The sequence below is a fragment of the Marmota marmota genome, unplaced genomic scaffold, assembly GCF_001458135.2.
Source record: "Marmota marmota marmota unplaced genomic scaffold, marMar, whole genome shotgun sequence".
NCBI lineage: Eukaryota > Metazoa > Chordata > Mammalia > Rodentia > Sciuridae > Marmota > Marmota marmota.
The window spans coordinates 17,569,092-17,589,165 of NW_025999960.1; the positions used below are offsets into that span (position 1 = coordinate 17,569,092).

Consider the following 20,074-nt stretch of genomic DNA (forward strand, 5'->3'; position numbering starts at 1 on the left):
CCCCCGCCCGCTCACGCTCGCGTGGTGCCGGCTGGCCCGAAGGTGAGTCCAGGGCGGCGGCCAGGATGCCAGACGGCGGCTTGACCCCCGCCCCAGTGAGCCCTTGATCGAGTGATCTCTAAGACCTCTCGGAGAGGTCGCAGTAGGGCCAGTCCCAGCTCAGGATGCGCTGTCTGCGTACATCTGAGACTGGAGGTGACATGGGGGCTGTCACTTAACTTCTCTCTTTTCTATCCTCATCCATGAAGTGGGCAGAAGCGTTCTTGCCTTGCCTTTCACATGTCCCTCCAGGGCGCTGGGTTGACCAGGGAGGGTGTCCATTTTCATTGCTGTTGAGCCTCCTCTAGGAGCCACCTTCCTCGGACTAGCCTTTGAAGCTCTTGCTTAAGGTACCCGACACTTTTCACTCCTTCCCAGAAGCCTCACTTCCAACCCTGGATGGTGGCATAACTCCCATACCATGGCTTTCTTCCTTCAGGGTCCAGGTTTTCAGTCTGCCTGGACACTGAAATCTCTGAGGTCCCTGGATTGGCTGCCGGCTCCTTCTTTTCCTTTCCAAGGAGGGTCCATAATGGGCAGTAGCGCTCATCCTCTATTTATAGACAGCCTCTGGCTGAGTTAAGGTCTCTCCTCTCAGATCCCTCACTGTTTCATTGGCCCAGTACCTGTCTTCTCACCTGTCCTCCCCTGTCATTGGGCTGTTAAAAGTAGCTATCATTTATTGAGTATTTACTATGCACACCTGTAGATATAGTTTGTCTTATTTAATCCCCTTCACAATCCAACAGAAAAGGGATTAATTTATGCCCAACCTAATCAGGTTCAGATTTGAACAACTTGTCCAGTGCATCTTGAGTGGTTTAAATAGTAGGATTGGGGTTTTGGTAGCATTGATTAAGTGATTACTGTGTACTACTTAGTAATCTGCTAAATAACTTTACTACTTACACCTATGAAATAAACACTATTACTAGTCCCATTTTACATGAGGAGAAGCCTAAACCAGAAAGGCTAATAACTTGCTCTAATCTTACAGCACTAAGTGTCAGAGGTGGGATTTGATCTCAGGTCCACATGATCCCAAGCCCTAACTTCTAGGCTATATAGTAGTCAGATTCCTTTATCTATAGTTTTGCTTTCCTGAGGTTTCAGTTACCTGCAGTCAACTGTGGTGTTAAAATATTAAATGGAAACATCCAGAAATAAACAATTCATAAATTTTAAATTGTACACTGTTCTGAGAAGAATGGTGAAATCTTGCATCATCCTAGTCCTTCCTTCCTGGGACATCATGCTATATAGACTGCCCGTCTATTAATCACTTAGTAACCATCTTGGTTGTCAGGTTGGCTGAGGAGGTTTTGCAGTGCTTGTGTTCAAGTAACCCTTATTTTACTTAATAACCACCTCAAAGTGCAAGGGTAATGATGCTGACAGTGTGGATATGCCAAAAGAAGGTGTTAAGTGCTTCCTTCAAGTGAAAAGGTGAAAGTAGAATTTTTATTACAGCATATTATTACAATTGTTCTATTTTATTGTTGATGTTAATCTCTTTCTTTGCCTAATTTTTCAATTGGATTTTAGCATAAGTATGTATGTATAAGAAAAAACATGGTATATGTAGGGTTTGGTACTATCCATGTTTTCAGATATCCACTGAGGGTCTTGGAAAATATCCCCCTTAGATAAGAGGAGGTACCCTACTGTGCTGCCTCTGCATTCTGCCTGAGACCCTAAAATCCAGGCTAGTTTTTGCTCTATTGCACTTCTAAGAGGGGCTAATAAAATGCTGTGAATGAATCGTAAGGGCAGCCTGATATGCACAGCCCAGTTTGGTCCTGTGCTGTCTAGGTCAGACATAACAAAGTGAGACTGAGGCAAGATGGTGGAGTTTGATGTCAGGCAGCACTGCTGTGCTGAGTCTTTCTGCTGATGGCAGAGGGTTTTATCAGTCCCTCAGATGCGCTGAGGAGAAAAAAAATTAACAGCTGCCTTCCAGCCACATTCTGGCTTACCCCACCTGAGACTCAAACACTAACTACACACAGATGGGCAGCAACGCTGTATTTGCAATTAAACTGGTAGGGTACCAGTTGATGACAATAGCAGAATATTTGTTAGCTGGGTTCCAGACCATCCTTTTCCTCCTTTGAGGGACTCACCTAATTCCAAACAGTTGGAGGAATAACAATGACCAAAACAGGATTTATTCTCAGCAATTTTTTTTTAAAAAATTGTTTTTTTAGTTGTAGGTGGGCACAATACCTTTATTTATTTATTTTCATGTTGTGCTGAGAATTGAACACAGTACCTCACATGTGCTTGGCAAGCACTCTACCACTGAGCTACAACCCCAGCATAATTCTCAGCAATTTTTTTTTTTTTTGAGAGAGAATCTTTTTTATAGATGGACACAACACAATGCCTTTATTTTTATGTGGTGCTGAGAATCGAATTCGGGTCCCACCCGTGCTAAGCGAGCGCTCTACCGCTGAGCCACAATTCTAGCCCCTCTCAGCAATTTTTAAGTTTATCAAAACACATTTGGAGGGGCTGGAATTGTAGTTCAGTGGTGGAGCACTTGCCTAGCATCTGTGAGGCACTGTGTTTGATCCTCAGCGCTACATAAAAATAAATAAAATAAAGGTATTATGTCCATCTACAACTCATATATATAAAATATATGTATCTTATGTACATATATATGTACATAAGATACATATATCATTTATATATGTATATGTATGAGAGACATTTAGAGCTGGGCATGATGGTGCACACCTGTAATCCCTATTTTTTGAGGCAAGAGGTTAAAAGGTTGGAGGCCAGCCTGGGCAATTTAGTGAGACCCTGACTCAAAATAAAAAAATTTAAAAAAGGACTGGAGATGTAGTTCAGTTGTAGAGCATCCCTGGATTCAATCTCCAGTACAAAAACCAAACCAACCATGTTTGGCTTACCATCCTGAGCCACAGTTTCCTTGTTGGATTATTGTAAAGGATTAAATGAGATAAACCATTAAAGTTCAGTAGTTGGCACATAATTAGTACTCAGGGAAAGTTAACTATTATTATTTCATAGTGTTAAGCTTCTGTTTCAACTTAGTTTAAGGTTTGTGATTTTGGGCCAATAACAGTGATGCTTCTGTCTGTAGGAGATGTTTCATACAGTTTTGCTTAGAAGTTAAAGGATACTGCTAGGTCCCAGATGTCTGTGCTACAGTCTAGTTAAAGGCAAATCATGGTGTGGGTGTGGGGTCAGTTCTGAGTTTGGCCTGGTGAGAATTCAAGACCCTTCTTTACTTAACCTTAGGTGGTGCTTAGTTAGGAATTGTACAGTCCCAGTTTTACCCTGTTGCATTCCCAGGATTAGACCAGAGGTGAGTTCTGCAAATGCTGCCAGCCCTTTCCTGCATGGCCAACAACCAGAGCAAACCCTTCATCCCCATCCTTGCTCCACAGTGTCACCAAGTCCCTGGCTTTGTGTTGAGACTTGTCTGTTACTTCTGTTCCTGGAGTTGAGGAGGTCCCTGAGCAGGATTGAAATCCTTTCCCTTTGCCACCCATGTCCACTCACCCAGCAGGACTCTGCAGGGCAAATGGAAGCCTAGGAGCCAATCTTAACTTCCTGTTGGATACATTTCTCAAAGCATGGCACCCACAAAACTGATCAGAATTCCCTGGGAAACTTCTGAAAAATGTGTGTTTCTTGCTGGTCCCAGAAAGACTGAATCAGAATCTGGAGGGGGCAGGGCAGGTGCTGGGGGTGTCTCTCAGTGGTAGAGTATTTGCCTAGCATTTGCCTAGCATGTGGGAGGCCCTGAGATCAATCCCCAGCACTGAGGAGAAAAAGAAAACAAATAGAATCTAGAGTTGGGGTGAGACCAGAAAACATGCATCCCTAACTCACTGCAGGGGATGTTTAGTAGAGGAAGTGAGTGGGTGGACCGGAGGATGGTCCATAAGTGGAAGCTTAGGTAGAGGATCCTAGAATGAGGACAGATGCCATGTTTATTGTTGGCCACTTTTTTCTTCCTGCCTCATACTCTCTTCTCAGCAGCTTTCTGGGCAAAGGCTGCTAAGGATGGCTTCCTGGCATCCTTACCTACCCCAGTGGGCAGATTCATCTCATCTGGGGCTCTCTCTCCATCCAGCCACCAGTCCCACTGCAGAGGGCTTGCCAGAGTCCTGACCGCCTGGAGGGACAAAAGGGAGGAGGTCAGGCAGAGTCTGGGGACATAGCTGCAGCAGCCCAGGGCTCTGTTTCCTCCCCCAGCCCAGGCCTCTAGGACAGAGGAAGCCCAGGCAGGAAGGCCAGAGCTGCCACCAGCCAGAACCATGAAGCCCCCTACCCCAGACATCCCACTTTCAGAGCCTCAGTGTCTTAAGTCTTCATTTGGCACTATTTTTAGACCATGGACCTTCTGCAGCCTAGGTGGCCATATGCCCAGCCATACAGCCTCATCATGTCAGGCTAAAGGGCATTCTTCCTCCCTCATGTTAGCTGTGCTAACTTCAGAGCCAGTCCCTAGACACATTCCTGAACATTCTTTGCCATTCAGAAAGTCCTTGTTGCTGTCTGACCAGTGTCAGCCCATACCTCCTGGTCTGAAACTTTGAGAAGTGAAGAGTAGGGAGGCTTCTAAAGCACTAGTTTGCTTGGGCTCTGAGTTGGGGACTTTTATAGATCAGAATTACTACCCTTAACATTCTCCATCAAACTTCTGGAAAAGTCCAACCCCAGCCAGTCATGGAAGGTCAAATATTTAATGTCTAAATGTGTTTCACTTCCCCTCCCACATCTCTGGCCCTCCCCCACCCTTTCCCAGGACAAGGGACAAGAATTGGACTAGGGAATGGCTCTCTTTTACTCTGCTGAGGGGGCAGAGAAGCTCCTTTATGCCTGGCATGACTCCACACTGTCCAAGCTATGGCTGGTGGTTCAAGGGCTCAGACATGTGCTACCACGATTATATCAGAAAACAGTGGAATGAGCACTAGACTGGGAGTCTGGACACCTGGGATGAACTGCTACTGCCACTGAGTCTTGACTGGACCTGGACAAGCCTCCTTCCCTTTCTTTTTAAAGATTTTTTTTTAAGTTATACATGGACATAATATCTTTATTTTGTTTATTTATTTTTATGTGGTGCTGAGGATAGAACACAGTGCCTCACCCATTCGAGGCAAGCACTCTGCCACTGAGCCCCAGCCCCAACCTGCCTCTTTCCCTTTCTGAGCCTCAGTCCCTTCTTCTCTAAAACCAGGAGTTGGATTTTATGATTTCCAAGGTGTCCTCCCAGGATTCTGTCATGTTTGTATCTCAGCCCCTAGACCCTGCAGCTACTCCAGCCTGCTATGACAATATGCCCTTAATTCCCTGCTATGCGTGACTCTGCTTGTTCTATCCAGACCTCAATCTAAACAATCTTGATTCCTGTTCCTGGCTCAGCAGGACCCTGAATGGCAGGAAGTGAAGACAGGAGCCTGTTTATGTTTGAGGCAGCCACAGTGGGGGTGGGGCAGGGGGTGGCACTGGGAAAGGGATGGGCAGGGGTGGAGGCTGGGAGGGGTGGGCAAGAGGCAGTGGAAAGAAGGGGGGCCACTGAGGAGATGCTCTATTCTCCCCATCTCAAAGCCCTGTGCAGCCTCCCAGCCTGCCTCCAGTCTGAGCTCAGGGGCAGGGAAGCAGAGCTGGGTTCCCTCAAGCTCACAGATCACTTCAATATGGCTTTCCACCCTTCACCTCTCACAGGATGGTTTCCATGGGGAAGTGAACCAGGACTTCCCTTGCAGGCCCCGCCTCAAAGCCAGACGTTGTGGGGAGGTGGCCTCCCTGCCTCCCCCCAAAAAACTTCCCAGTGATTTCCTCCTGCTAGGAAGGAGCTACAGTCAGCGGCTGTCACGATTTCTGCAGATCTTACCTCCTCTCTTACTCTCTCCAGGGACCATGACCTTGGGCCCCCCCAGAAGGGGCTTTCTGATGCTGCTGATGGCTTTAGACCTAACCCAGGGTGAGTATGAGGGGGCAATTGGGAACAGGAGCCTGGATGGAGAAAGGGCTATCTGGTCTCTGCTCAGCCCAAATCTTGCAGTGGCTGAATCTGAAGAACTGGAGGGAAGGAAGGTGGGAGCTTGACTGGAGGGGGGGGTGGGGTCAAAGAGGCTCCATTAGATTAAGCTCCTTGCTGCCCCAACCTTCCTTTGCTGTCCTCTTGCCACAAACCTGCAGGTTGGGGCTCTGTCAGACTCCAGGGTGGGAACCTCCATCTAGGGTGGAAGGTGGGGTATCGGTAGGGAGAGGCTGGAGCTGGACCAGGAGGCTTGACAATCACACAGCAGACAGAAGTCTGCTTCTCACAGTCTCATCTGTCCTTGATTAGGGTGAGGCTGTGAGTGAGGGATGATCAGAGGATGGGAGTAAGGAGCTAAGGCCTCAAGGGATTTGTTTGGGGGATTAGAAGGGAGAGGAATGGAACAGAAATGGGTTTTGAGTTCACCTTGGGAGAGCTCTGCCCAGAGTGGCTGAACTTCCTGTGTCTCCCAGGTGACCCCGTGAAGCCCTCTCGGGGCCCGCTGGTAACCTGCACATGCAAGAACCCACACTGCAGTGGGCCTACCTGCGAGGGGGCCTGGTGCACAGTAGTGCTGGTCCGTGAGCAGGGCAGGCACCCCCAGGAACATCGAGGCTGTGGGAACCTGCACCAGGAGCTCTGCAGGGGACGCCCCACTGACTTTGTCAATCATTACTGCTGCTTCAGCCCCTTCTGTAACCGCAATGTGTCCCTGGTGCTGAATGGTATGTCCAGTGGCCTCAGCAACCCCTCTTCACCTTCTCAGACCCCCGCTTCCTCTCATGCTGTGGCCCATAAAGGGTCAGGGAGCAGGATGCTGGGATTTGACTGGCAGAGTGACCTGACCCAAGGTGGGGAACTGGACTGGTGGAAGTTGGAACTCAATGTACCCTTCCACCAGCCACTAAACCTCCTCCGGAGCAGCCTGGAATAGATGGTCAGCTTCCTCTGATCCTGGGCCCCGTGCTGGCCTTGCTGGTCCTGGTGGCCTTGGGTGCTGTGGGCCTGTGGCATATCCGGCAGAGACAAGAGAAACAGCGGGGACTGCACAGCGACCTGGGCGAGTCCAGTCTCATCCTGAAGGCATCCGAGCAGGGAGATAGCATGTTGGGGGTATGGGCCTGGGGGAACTGGGATCCCGGGTGGAGGGTGGATTGCCAGGAGCCACAGAATTAGAAGGGGACACCTGGAGGTTAGAGCAGGCAGGGAGCTGGGTGAGTAAGGAACATGCAATGACAACAGCAGGATGCAGGCTGAGGATAGAGAAGGGGGCCATGGCTGGTGCGAGCAGCCTCTCAGTGGCTTCTTGGTATCCCCAGGACTTCCTGGACAGTGACTGTACTACCGGCAGTGGCTCTGGGCTCCCCTTTCTGGTGCAGAGGACCGTGGCACGGCAGGTTGCCCTGGTGGAGTGTGTGGGTGAGCAGTGGGTGAGCCCAGGGAAAGGGGACTGAGTGCTTCCATAAGCCTGGAGGAGTGAGAGAACTCTTGACTTCCAGAGTCACAGTTGAGGCCAGGCCTGGGTCAGAAAAGAAATTCTGCTGGACGGATTGGGCTGGAGATGGGCCAAGGCTAGGTTCTTCTGCAGGAGTGGGGTTGGAACAAGAGGTGGTTGAGGGTAGCCTGCATTTGAGTTTAGATCTCAGAGGTTTTGCAGGTGGGGTTTGCATAGCATAAGATGGGGAGGGGGCTCTGCCCAGATTTTGTGTGCCCCGTGTGTGACCCTTCCCCTCCTCTCTGGCATTGGATCAGGAAAGGGACGCTATGGTGAGGTGTGGCGAGGCTTGTGGCATGGTGAGAGCGTCGCCGTCAAGATTTTCTCCTCAAGGGATGAACAGTCCTGGTTTCGGGAGACAGAAATCTACAACACTGTGTTGCTCAGACACGACAACATCCTAGGCAAGGGGGATGGGCACTGTTCCAGGCTTGGGGCTCTCATCCCCCTACACTTGTGGCTGGAGCCCAGAGACCTTCAGAGGTTAATCTAACCCTGAAATACTTTCAGCCCCAATCTCTGATTCCAGTTCAGGCCTATGATCTAAGTCTGATCAACCTACACCCCAGCCCCAGCTTTGCCCTGACCTAGCCCATTCCCTGCCTCCCAGCCCTACCCTGACCCTGACCAGTCTCCCTCTTCCCCAGCCTCTTGTCTGAGCCATCCTGACTCTTCTGTGCACAGGCTTCATCGCCTCCGACATGACTTCCCGCAATTCAAGCACGCAGCTGTGGCTCATCACGCACTACCATGAGCACGGCTCCCTCTATGACTTTCTGCAGAGGCAAACGCTTGAGCCCCAGCTGGCCCTGAAGTTAGCTGTGTCGGCGGCCTGCGGCCTGGCGCACCTGCATGTGGAAATCTTTGGCACACAGGGTAAACCGGCCATCGCCCACCGTGACCTCAAGAGTCGCAACGTGCTGGTCAAGAGCAACTTGCAATGCTGCATTGCCGACCTGGGTGAGCCGCCCGAACAGGGCGTGGGCCCTTCGCCGGTGGTGGGCAGGGNNNGGGGGGGGGGGGGGGTTCGCGCGCTCTGCCTCTGCTTTGCTTGTTTTGGTGGGTGTGGACTGCCATTGGCCCTTTAAAACTTGAAGAGGTGTAGTCTCATTTCACCTCCGCAAGAGGCCCCCACGGGTTATCCTAACATTCTTTTCAAGCCCATATTCCTTCCACCACCCACTCTGGCCCCAGGAGTTATGGAAAAAAGGGACAGGACACCAGGAACCAGGATTCTCTTCCTAGTTTCCCTGACTACATGGCTCCCCAGCACCGAACTTAAGGTGAAATGGGCATAATAAAGCCTGCTTTGCCTATTCACACTTGATAGGTTTTTGGGAACCTTGAGAGCGCTATGGAAGAAAAGGGTAGCCCGGCATGGTGGCTCACGCCTGTAATCCCAGCGGCTAAGGAGGCTGAGGCAGGAGGATCGTGACTTCAAAGCCAGCCTCAGCAACAGCAAGTTGCTAAGCAACTCAGTGAGACCCTGTCTCTAAAAGAAATACAAAAAAAAAGGGGGGGGGGGCTGAGGATGTAATTCAGTGTTTAAGTACTCCTGGGGTTCAATCCTCAGTACAAAAAAAAAAAAAAGTGTGTGGGGGGGTAGCTGGAAACTTTTCCTTTTAGTCACTGTCTCTGTCTTCTAGCCCATCTCTGTGCAGGTCTCCCTTTGCTTAACCCTCACTGTTTCTTCCCATCCCCACCCGACCTGGACCCCAGCCTCTGCTGGCAGCCCTATGTGTAGGGCAGCATGAATGGCAGGAGTAACAGGCTTTGCACCCACAGGCCTGGCTGTGATGCATTCCCAGGGCAGCGACTACCTGGACATCGGCAATAACCCAAGAGTGGGCACTAAGCGGTACATGGCACCCGAGGTGCTGGATGAGCAGATCCGTACTGACTGCTTCGAGTCCTACAAGTGGACTGACATCTGGGCCTTTGGTCTAGTGCTGTGGGAAATTGCTCGACGAACCATTGTCAATGGTGGGTGAGGGCTCACTACACACAAGGGTGGGAAAGGCTGGTGGAGATGGGGGCTTTTTCTGCCATGGCTGGTGCCCATGACCTGAGGGGCTTGTGGTAGACCTGGCATCCCTTCACTGATACTCACCAATGATTCATCTGAGGGACCTTTTAAGTTTCATCTGAGTCTGTGAACCTGGCTATGAAAGCCTGGGCTAGGGATAATAACAGAAATATTAATAGCAGCTAACATTTATTGAGCTTAAAAATGTGCTATATCCTCTACATGTATCAGCTTATTTAAATGTCCTGCATTGGCAGGGAGGTTGTATTGCTTAGTGATTAAGGCATAAGCTTAAAATCAAATTGGCTGAGTTTAGTTCCAGATTTTGCCATGATTCTGAACTGGTTACTTAGCTTCTCTGTGCCTCAGTTTCCTCATTATGAAATAAGAATAAAAATAGCTTCTTAACCATTGAGATAATCCAAGGGAAGTATTGAGAACAATCTTTGAAGCTAAACATTAGTGGCTATCATTGTTATGATAGGATAAGTGCCTAATATAGTATTACCCCCACTTCATATACGAGAAGACTGAGGCACAGAAGTGTAGCCAACCAGACAGCATCAGGATCTAAAACCAGGCAATCTGATTCTTGAGCCAGTGTTCTTTATTATTGGGACACTTAAACCTCTCTGGTTCTTGATTTCCTTAGCCACAAGAATGCAGGCCATCATAGTGTCTGCATTTACAATGGCATCATTAGTACTGTGGCTTGCCAAAGGGGACTCAGATTAGTCAAGCTGGGAGCAGGTAGAGGCACCTGCCTTCTGCGGCTCTGTGGTGGCTGCCCTCTCAGCCCTGGGGTAGATGGACGATGAATGCTCATCTGGATTGGATAAATAGTCAGCTTTTGCAGAGGTTGCCAATGGCCAGGGATGCCAGGAGCCCTGACAGGTTGGGGACAATCTTCAGGACATGACTGGAGTTCTGCTCCCTAGGACAGGAATGTTCTTATTTCCTGAGCATCTGCCAGGAGCCAGACCCTTGCCAGACTTCATCTGCCCTCAAAGATCATATTGACAGCAGGGAGTATCCCTTTGGGAGACTCTCAAGAGGCTGAGATTCCTGGGCTCGAGCTGCCAGAGTGGGCTGTAAGAGGCTGGAGTTGAAAGAAGGGGGGCACTGGGACACAGCCAAGGCCTCCTGGACCAGGCTGCCGGCAGGAAAGGAAGGGCCAGGAGGAGGCAGCCTGTGGGCTGCTGAAGCGGAGGGGAAGCTCTGTCACCCCACACAGATTCCCAGCGCATTATAAACACTGTAATCTGGTGTCAGCCCCGGCACTGATTAAAGACTCATTAGACACGCTTAGGCCTCTGCGCGACACTGATTAGGGGCAAGCGGCACAGGGGCGGCCTGGAAACCTGCCACAGGGAAAGCAGCTGGTGAAGGCTTCACTGAGGTGGTGGCCTGTGTGGCTGTGGCCCCAGCCTGGGGACCTGGGAGCAGGATGGGGCTGCCTGCAATTTCACAGACACTGCTTTTAGAAAGCTCCCAGGGTGCGCTTGGGATAATATGGGGCAGAGTGGGGGCATTGCTAGCTATGGGGATCAGTGGAGGCCTGTGCCTTTCCTGATGGAGGATAGATGTTATTTGGACCAAGATAAAAATAATTTTCCCTTAGGAGAGGTGTTTTCTGCCCTTTCTTGTCCTTGTTGCCATCCTCATCCAGTGATCAACCTGCTATCTCCTTTAAGTGGAGCATGGGGCTCAGGAGCCTGGGGTTTGAGGTTAGATATTTGGACTTAAGTCCTAGCTCTGTCACTTACAACCCGTTGATCTTAGACAAGTTCTTAAACTCTCTGGACTTCATTTCTTGGCTTATAAGGTGGAGCTAATAGTACCCCTTAGGGCTACTGTGAGGATTTGAGACAGAGCACTTGGGACAGTAGCTGGCACATAATAAGTGCTCAGTAAACCCTAGGTGTTATTATTATGGGGCATCAGAGTTACTCAGGGCCAGGGAAGGAAAGAGAGGAATAACTGAAACAAGATGTAGCCTAGGAATCCAGCAAGATGAGCTTCAGTCTTGACTGCCATTACTAGCTGTGTAACCTGGGGCTCAACTTTTCTGAACATTGGTTTCTTCATTTGTAACATGGGGGCATTAATAGTACCAACCTCACAGGACTGTCCTAAGAATTGACAGGATAATTCATATGAAATGTTTAGAGTACAATGTTTGACAAATGAGAAGTTCAAAACAAAGGCAGTGATTATTATTAATTATAAATATATTTATATTATAGTATCCCCCTCAGGGTGACATGACCAGGCAATTAGTTTCCAAGCCCCTAGGACAAAAGCTGAGCAAAGCTGTCCTCTGGGTGCTATTTGGCCTCCTTGAGGTCTCAAGTGATGGCCCAATCCCTCTTCAATCTCCAGGCATTGTGGAGGACTACAGGCCACCCTTCTATGATGTGGTGCCCAATGACCCAAGCTTTGAGGACATGAAGAAGGTGGTGTGTGTTGACCAGCAAACCCCCACCATCCCCAACCGGCTGGCTGCAGACCCGGTGAGGACTCTGCTGGGGCTGGGATGGCATGAGGTGGGGCTCACAGCTGGGATTTCTGGGCTCAGGAACTTGTGTTTGAGGCCTCTGCTCTTTGGGTAGTTTCTAGCTGTCTTGGGTACCCCTCCACATCCTGGGCCTGTGGGCCCCCATCCTCCTAGAGCCCTTTGGTTAACCTAAGATTCTGAGAGCCTTCACTTTGCCTGTGAAAAGTCAGGGGATCTCTGCTATGACATTTTTGTCATTTGTCTTTGTTCTTTTTCTCAAAACATTTTACATACTCATACAAAGTCATGTACACTTTGTATATAAACACATATTGGCATGTATATGCTTCCAAACACACACTCTTAAACACATACACATGCACATCTCTGCCATGAGGACAAAGAGCATGCCTCTTTTGCTCTCTTTATACCCTATTACCTATACCAGTGCCTGGCATGCAATAAAGGCCTAACAAATATTTGCTGAAAGAATTAATAAATGTACACATGTATTTGCACACATAGGCACACAAATTCCTATACAACATGCATAGCCATAAAAAACCACGTGGATGCATTCCTGCAAATATACTCACTGTCAGGAACCAGAGGAGTGGGGCTGACCCTGAGCTTCCCGGGATTTGTTCCTCCCTGGACTTAGGCGTTTTGGGGGCAGTACCCCGCCCAGACTTCCACTGTCCAGCCGTGGTTGGTGGAGGGGCTGGGAGTCACTGCCACACCCTGGGCATTGGGCTGCAGGGGGGTGACGTGGGAGCCCCGAGGCTTTCAGAGCTGCCTTCCCTGTAGGTCCTGGTAGAGGTGGGGCTGGGGTGAGGTGCTCCACAGACACTGTGGGCTCCTAATGACCGGAGTGCTCTCTCTCTTTCTGTCCTGCTACCTCCTTCCCCTTTCTCATGCTCCTGTCTCTTCCATTGTCTCTCTCTTCCTGCCCCTTCTCTCCTGCTATGTCTCCCTCTTCTGAGCCATCTGCCTCATGGCCTCCTTTCCACCTTCCCTGTCTGTCCCTGCTCCCTCTCCTCCGCCTCTCTGTTGACCTCCAGGTCCTCTCGGGCCTGGCTCAGATGATGCGGGAGTGCTGGTACCCCACGCCCTCCGCCCGCCTCACCGCGCTGCGCATCAAGAAGACACTACAGAAACTCAGCCATGGTCCAGAGAAGCCCAAAGTGATTCACTAGCCCAGGGTTGCTAGACTCGCTCTGCCTGCAGTGTGGGGCGGCAGGGGATTGTGGCCCATCTGGGCAGAGGTTTTGTGTGTGTGTGTGTGTGTGTGTGTGTTTGTGTTTGCGTGCGTGTGTGCATGCGCTGGGGAGGGGTGCCCCCCTCGAGGGCAGCTGTGCCTTCCCAGCTTGGCCCCCAGCCCATCCAGTCAAAAATACAGCTGGGCTGAAATCTGATCCCACGCCGTCTGGCCTGCTCAAAGTGGCCGGCTCCCTGACGCCTGGCTCTCTCCCCATCCCACCCCCCATGCCAGGAGGGTGTACCCCCTACCACTCCCAGGGCAGGGATGCAAAAGAGGACAGCCTCGCTAGGGAATCCCAGTCCCGGGCCCAGAGCCTGGGCCTATATTTCCCCTGCCCTTGATCAACCTCACTGCCCCACCAGAGCTGCCAGGGTGGCACAGGGCCCTGTCCAGCCTTCAGCAGATGCTCTACCCCGCCAGGCCTCAGCCTGTGACACAAATTCCAAATACCCAGGTTCCTCAGTTGCCCTCTATGGGTTTACATCGCAATAGCATGACACCTTGGACTTTCTGTCTCACCCACAAGGCCCCAGCTAGCTGAATGCCAGCTGTCTGGAGGAGCTGGGCTGATCCTGCCACTCTGTGTCCCCTGGCTATCCTAGCTGACTTGTTAGGGCATTAAAATTCAAGGGGTCCTGCATATGGCAGTGGAGAGGTGTCAGGTCAGATGGGTAAGGCCCAGGACTTAAGGATAATTGAGAGGATGTTGAGCTGTGTGTGGCAGGGGGTGGGAAGGAAGGTTCAAGTGGGAGTCCAGAGACCCAAGTTGGGTCCTAGGTAGTTGCTCCATGTCACCAGATTGGACCTTTACTGCCTTAGGACGTTTGTTTCTTCATCAATATACTGAAAGATTTGGTCCTGATGTCCTTTGAGGTTTCTTTACTCTGATTTTCTTTTAATGTCAGCCTATGTGAAAACTAAGCTCATCAGTCTTTCCTGCCCCTATGCTGGCAATTTGCCTCAAGATGGGAATGTGAAAATGACTGCTTCAGAGTCTAGGAGGGTCTGAAGGGCCTCCTGGTCTAATTCTGCAAGCTCCAATTCTTGCCTTAGGCCATGCTAGTGACCATCCTTGGGTTCAGACAGCCCTGGGCCTTCTGGCTCCTAAGCCAGCTTCCCATCCACTCTGAGACTTGGTCTTCTCTGCCTCAGGGCTGAGGGACAGCTTCCTGTGTGACCTGCAAGATGCAAAAGAAATATGGCTCTAGCCAAGAAGACTCCAGCACTCAGGTTCTGCTCCATACTAGCCCAGTCCCATATCCTTGACCCAGAGGATCTTGGTGACACTAGAAAAACATACAGAAAGTTCAGCATTTGGAAATGTCAAGGTGTATGTCTGGGTGCTGAGCAGATGACCCTGGAGCCTGGGTGGGTAGATGGTGTGGAGGGAGATAGTTGGAGACTGAACTTCAGGGGATATTGTATGTGGGGTCTCAGGCTGGGGACAAGGGCAGCCCTCAGCTTGAGAAGACCTGGCCTAGCAGTCCTCAGCCCTTGGGGAAGGAAGCTCTTGCTCTCCCTAGCCTAGATGAACCACTGGGGTGTGTCTTCCTCCACTCTGTGGCAGAGGTTTCCCAGGCAGCTCTCCTAGCATTGTGCAAGGCAGGGAGAAGAACCAGGAAGTGAAACTGGCTGAAAACGAAAGCAGCCGCATCCTGGAATACGAGAGCAGAGTTCGCAGCTTCTCTGGTCACTGGAACCCACTAGTACGGGACAGGCTCCCACCTGGAAGATTTTATGTCCACTAAATTTGTTAAACTCTTCCTGAAACTCCACAATCAGAAACCAAAGACAGTAGCTCCCCAAAACTTGGAAAAACCGTAAATGGCAAAGGCCTGAGGGAGGAGGTACTGAGTGACAGGGGAGAGTGGAGGGAGGGGTCACACTGGAAAATAGTCTACAAATGCTTCTGAGTGAGGAGATGGTCCTGGTGGGAATCATACTTTTTTTTTTTTTTTTAACCTGGAGATACTGTTTGTGGGAGCATTTAGCTTGTGCCTAGCGCATAGTAGGCCCTCAATAAACTATGATTGAACGTTGAGTGTTCCAGGTCAATGCATCTGTAGCAGTACCCTCACACAAATACAGAGGGAACCAGTGGGGACCAGGAAGGAGAGGACCCCAGGCTCCACGTTCCGCACTGCCCCTGGAGAAGTAGCAGCTTCTGAAAACCCCTACTAGACCCCCACGGGGACTCCAATCTGTAGCGATTGGGAGCGGTGCGATGGTGCGCGGGCCACGTCGCCCTCTGCTGGCCGCGGGTCTCCCTCCCCCGAGCAGAGCCCGGCGGCTGGCCTTTCCCGGCAGGTTGGAGATCTCCTTCCCCTCCGGGTGCGCCAGCCTCCTTGCGTGTGCTCAGCTGTCCTTCTGGTTTGCAGGGACTGTCCCCGAAAACCATAACTAGCAGGGAGATCTCCGAGTCCTCAGAAGCAGCTTGATTCGCTCTCAATTCCCTGTTTTCAGTTCTCTCCGCAAATGGCAAATGGATCCCCACCTTGTATAGAATCGGTCCACACTCCAGAATGAGAAACTCCCCATCCCTGGGGATCTTAAGCTCCCCACCCTGGCATCTTAAGCTCAGAAAGCATGTCACTCCCCTTTCCACGCTCCCAGGAAATTGTGAGTGCGACAGGCCACGGGGGAGGCAGATATTTAAAGAAGCTGGGAGGGGCCTAGACGCGACCGAGTGGCGCTGGGGGTTGAGGTGGGGGGCTGCCGGGTTTTGAAAACCTGTGTCTTTATATTGGACGAAAGGAAAAACACGGGAGGCGTCACTATTCCTTCTATCACGATTGTAGTCCCCCAGAGGGCCCATGCCTTCCGCCCTGGGTTCGCGGATCCCCCAACACAGTGCCTTCTCAGAGAACTCGGGCGCCCTCTTTGACCCGTGCTGGGGATATTCGCATCTTAGCATCCTGCACCCGCAGACTTCTCCCTCCCCCTGAGCCTGCCAGGTCCCAGTGGGCACCCTGATAGCCACACTGTGGTTGCAGAGCAGGGAGAAAGGCAGTAGGAAAACTGCCCAGCAAAGAGTTCCGCGGACGTTGGGCGGGATGGGAAAGAACTGGCCATTGCTTTGCAGGGTTAATAGACTCCTTGTAATGTCACCGTCCCCGAGCCAATTCCTGTGGAGCCCTAGGGAACTGCCTTGGAAGGAAGAAAATTTGCTGCCCTCTGATCTTGAGCTTTGCCCTAATTTCCTGGGGGCCCTTTTCCTCCAACTCCCTACCTATCCACAAAGAGGATGAGGGGTGATGGGTGCTACGGCATGCTGAAGTGGGGTGAATGTGGCCCTGAAGTGTGATCCTTGCTGCTGAGGCCCACCCTTCCATTGCTAAGGGCTCGTGGAACCCAGGTTATTTTATTTTATTTAATGTTAGCGGGGATTGAACCCAGGGGTGTTTAACCACTGAGCAACATCCCCATCCCCTTTTTATTTTTATTTTGGGGGTACCAGGGATTGAACTCAGGGGCACCTAACCACTGAGTCACATCCCCAGACCTTTTTTGTATTTTATTTAGAGACAGGTTCTCACTGAGTTGCTTAGCACCTCACTTTTACTGAGGCTGGCTCTGAACTTACGATCCTGCCTCAGCCTCCTGAGCTGCTAGGATTACAGGTGTGAGCCACCATGCCTGGTACCCAGGTTCTTAAGGACAGTTCTCTCTGCCTTCCCAGGTACTATCCACTCTCAGTCCTGCCTCCCATTAGCCTTCAAGGATATGGTGCTCTGCTTGCCCCATATCCTTCCTGGCATTAAAATTAACAACCCAAGCGATAGGAAAATCCCCCTGCCTAGAAGGCATGCCCTGGGAATGGGCTGGGGGTGGACATCCCAAGTCCAGCGTCCCAGGGCTGGAACTGATGCTAGCTATGCAATCATCACTCTGGGTGGGCGACTCTTGGAATGAGCTGCTTCCACCAGGGCCACATTCAGTTTGCTAGAAATAGAGACAGAGGGCTTCTTGACTTTGCATATGATTTGCATAATGTCATAGACACACAGTCTATTTTCAGGCAGTTTTCAGGTTCAAGTGTTGTCACTGCTGCCCTGCGGGGTGTCATGTCTGGATGAGTCTCTTCTCTGTTCTTTCTCACCCACCCACTCTTATTGACCTACATCCCCAACTGCGGGAGCAAATGATGAAGCAGGGGGAGAGTAGGATTGTCCGGGAGACACAAGCAGGGCAAGAGACACTGGAATTTCCTTTATCATCACCATCACTAAAAGCAGGTTGCTCAAGGGCTACCGGTAAGCAGAAGATAAGAAATAGGAAGCCAGGTCGTCCATCTCCTTCCGCACCCTTCTACCAGGACAGCCAGTTCCTCTGTTCTCTATTCAGTCTTCTGCTGTTTGAAGAAAAATGTCTACATAGATAAACCTGTGCATCTCAGCTACCCGCAAAACCCTGCTTCACTCAGATATCCCTTTGGGGCATTTATTTTCAGCACTTAGATTTGTTTTTTGCCTCCTAGGAAATCTGGCCCTTGGTTGGCCTCGCTTTTGAGAGACAGATATGCAAGATCAGGATCCTAGTTTTATGATCAATTTTTGTTTTCATGTTAGGACTGGAGATTGAACCCAGGGGGTCCAGCATCCTAGGCAAAAGCCCTACCACTGAGCTACATCCCTGGCCCTTTTTATTTCTTATTTTGAGACAGGGTTTTGGGAAGTTTCCTAGGCTGTCCTTCAACTTGCAGTCCTCCTGTCTCAGCTGCCTGAGTAGCTGGGATTACAGGTGCTTGGCACCATGCCTGATTTGATGACCAATATTTTTAAAGCAACTGGTACACACAGAGAGGTCAATCAGTGCTACAGTCCCTTTTCTCTCTTTTGTCTAAAAGTCTGTGTTAAGCACTTGATTGTCCCAGGCTTGGGCACCAGTCTCTCAGGGCTCAGAGGCACACACATCAGAAGGGTCAGTTGGACTGACTGTCAAGAAATTTCTTGATCTGTGACTTTGACAGGTACTTGGACTCTCCTCAGAAGGATAGAGACTGGTAGGATTAGAGGCAAAGACAATTCTTCTCACTTTAAAGCTTGAGCTGTTTGGTGACTTGTCCTTGGTCACAGAAGGTCAGGGCTAGAGTCCCTCTCAGCTCTCCCTCCTGCAGACCCCTAGTCTCAGGGCCTATTTGGTGCGCTCTCTTCCTGTGTACGTGGAAGTAGTCATTATATGCCAGGGCAAAGAGCCTGGGTCCTGGGAATCAAGAGGACACCCAGCCAGGCTGCCCCACAGCAGCACACTACCCAGAATTCCCAGTCCCTGGCGTCCAGTCCCCCTGGACCTGCCTCATCCCTTCAGGCAGGCGTTTCCTGTTGATAAGAAGCTCAGTCACAAACACTGATAAAGAGATGAAAAAAGGAAATTGACAGGCTTGGTACAATGGGCATTTTGTCTGCCTTTTCTACCCTTCTTCCTTCTCTGGGTACCACCTCTCAAATGGCTTCCCAGAACTGAGCAGAAAACATGCCCCCCACCTCCACTCTGGGCCCTATTTTGGAGTTTCCAGGAATTTATCCTGAAGATTTACGTAGTCTTCAGAGGCAGAGCCTAGCTCCGCCTGAATAGGGATCGGAGTCCAGAGGCAGGAAGCACTGGGTGCCGAGGCCTCTAGGTCCAGGGAAGAGGGCAGTGGCGCAGGAAGGAAGGACTGCCCGGCACAGGTTGCATCTACGGCCTTCTCTCCTCCTTTCCTCTCCTTCCTCCCAAAGGTCTGGATCATCATGGTGAGGTGGTTGGATAGCCTTTAATTAGTGGATTTTCCATCATTTTAGTCTCAGGCTTACTAATGGAAAATCTCATTAATTTGGACGACTAATTTGGAATCTAGGATCCTTTGGGATAAGAAGCAGGATGAATGTTTAGGGAAATAGGCAAAGCAAACAAGTTTTCAAAACATGCCCTACCGCCCTTCAAGGGTTTGGATATTCAAGCTCAACTTGACAAAGGCAGTTTTCCTGAAGCGCTCAGTCTGCAGTTAAGATAATGGGCCACCAGGGGGGTGAGGAGCCTTTGCCTGCCACTGGTGCTTCAGGTTGTCATTACTCAGACCGAAGGTGCTAAAAGATTTTATATTTGATCATTCTTTTTCCCTCCTCTCCTGAGATGCAATCCCTTAATAAAACAGGCAAACATAAAGAAATGGAATAGACAGTTCTGAATGGCCAATGTTTAAAAGAAAACCAACAGCTTGGAGACTTTCTCCTGAGTTCTTAACTATTTCCATTCTCGACCAGGGCCTTATCCTAGCTTCAGGACTGCGTGCCTCTCATTGCATTTCCCCCCAGTACTGAGGATTGAGCCCAGGGACCCTCTACCACTGAGAAACAGTCCCAGACATTTTTACTTTTTATTTTATTTAAAAAAATTGTAGTTGTAGATGGGCACAATACCTTTATTTTATTTATTTATTTTTATGGGGTGCTGAGGATCGAACCCAGTGCCTCACATGTGCCAGGCAAGCGCTCTACCACTGAGCCATAATCCCAGCCCTCATTTTTTTTTTATTTTGAAATAGGATTTTACTAAATTATCCAAGCTGGCCTCAAACTTGCAATTACAGGTATGCACCACCATGCCTGGCTCTCTCATTGAATTAATTTTTTTTGTGTGTGTGTGGTTGTAGATGGACAGAATGCCTTTATTTTATTTTTTTTTAATGTGGTGCTAAGGATTGAACCCAGTGCCACACATGTGCTAAGCAAGCACTGTGTCAC

General features: G+C 50.2%; 1 protein-coding gene across 1 annotated transcript; it reads left to right on the forward strand.

The window, feature by feature from the left end:
- The first annotated feature begins 6 nt into the window (after window positions 1-6).
- On the forward strand, window positions 7-14,214 carry Acvrl1 (activin A receptor like type 1). Its single transcript, XM_015493375.2, has 10 exons — window positions 7-42; window positions 5,945-6,013; window positions 6,547-6,798; window positions 6,975-7,186; window positions 7,393-7,492; window positions 7,826-7,972; window positions 8,253-8,528; window positions 9,354-9,551; window positions 11,977-12,107; window positions 13,153-14,214. Exons 2-10 carry the CDS (start codon window positions 5,950-5,952, stop codon window positions 13,285-13,287), a joined length of 1,515 nt encoding a protein of 504 aa, XP_015348861.1. The 5' UTR covers window positions 7-42; window positions 5,945-5,949; the 3' UTR covers window positions 13,288-14,214.
- The last annotated feature ends 5,860 nt before the right edge of the window (window positions 14,215-20,074 follow it).

Coding starts and splice junctions, on each gene's coding strand:
- Acvrl1 (XM_015493375.2), top strand. CDS start 5,950: ATGACCTTGGGCCCCCCCAGAAGGGGCTTTCTGATGCTGCTGATGGCT. Junction 7,187..7,392: donor AGGGAGATAGCATGTTGGGG/GTATGGGCCTGG, acceptor TGGTATCCCCAG/GACTTCCTGGACAGTGACTG. Junction 9,552..11,976: donor TCGACGAACCATTGTCAATG/GTGGGTGAGGGC, acceptor TTCAATCTCCAG/GCATTGTGGAGGACTACAGG.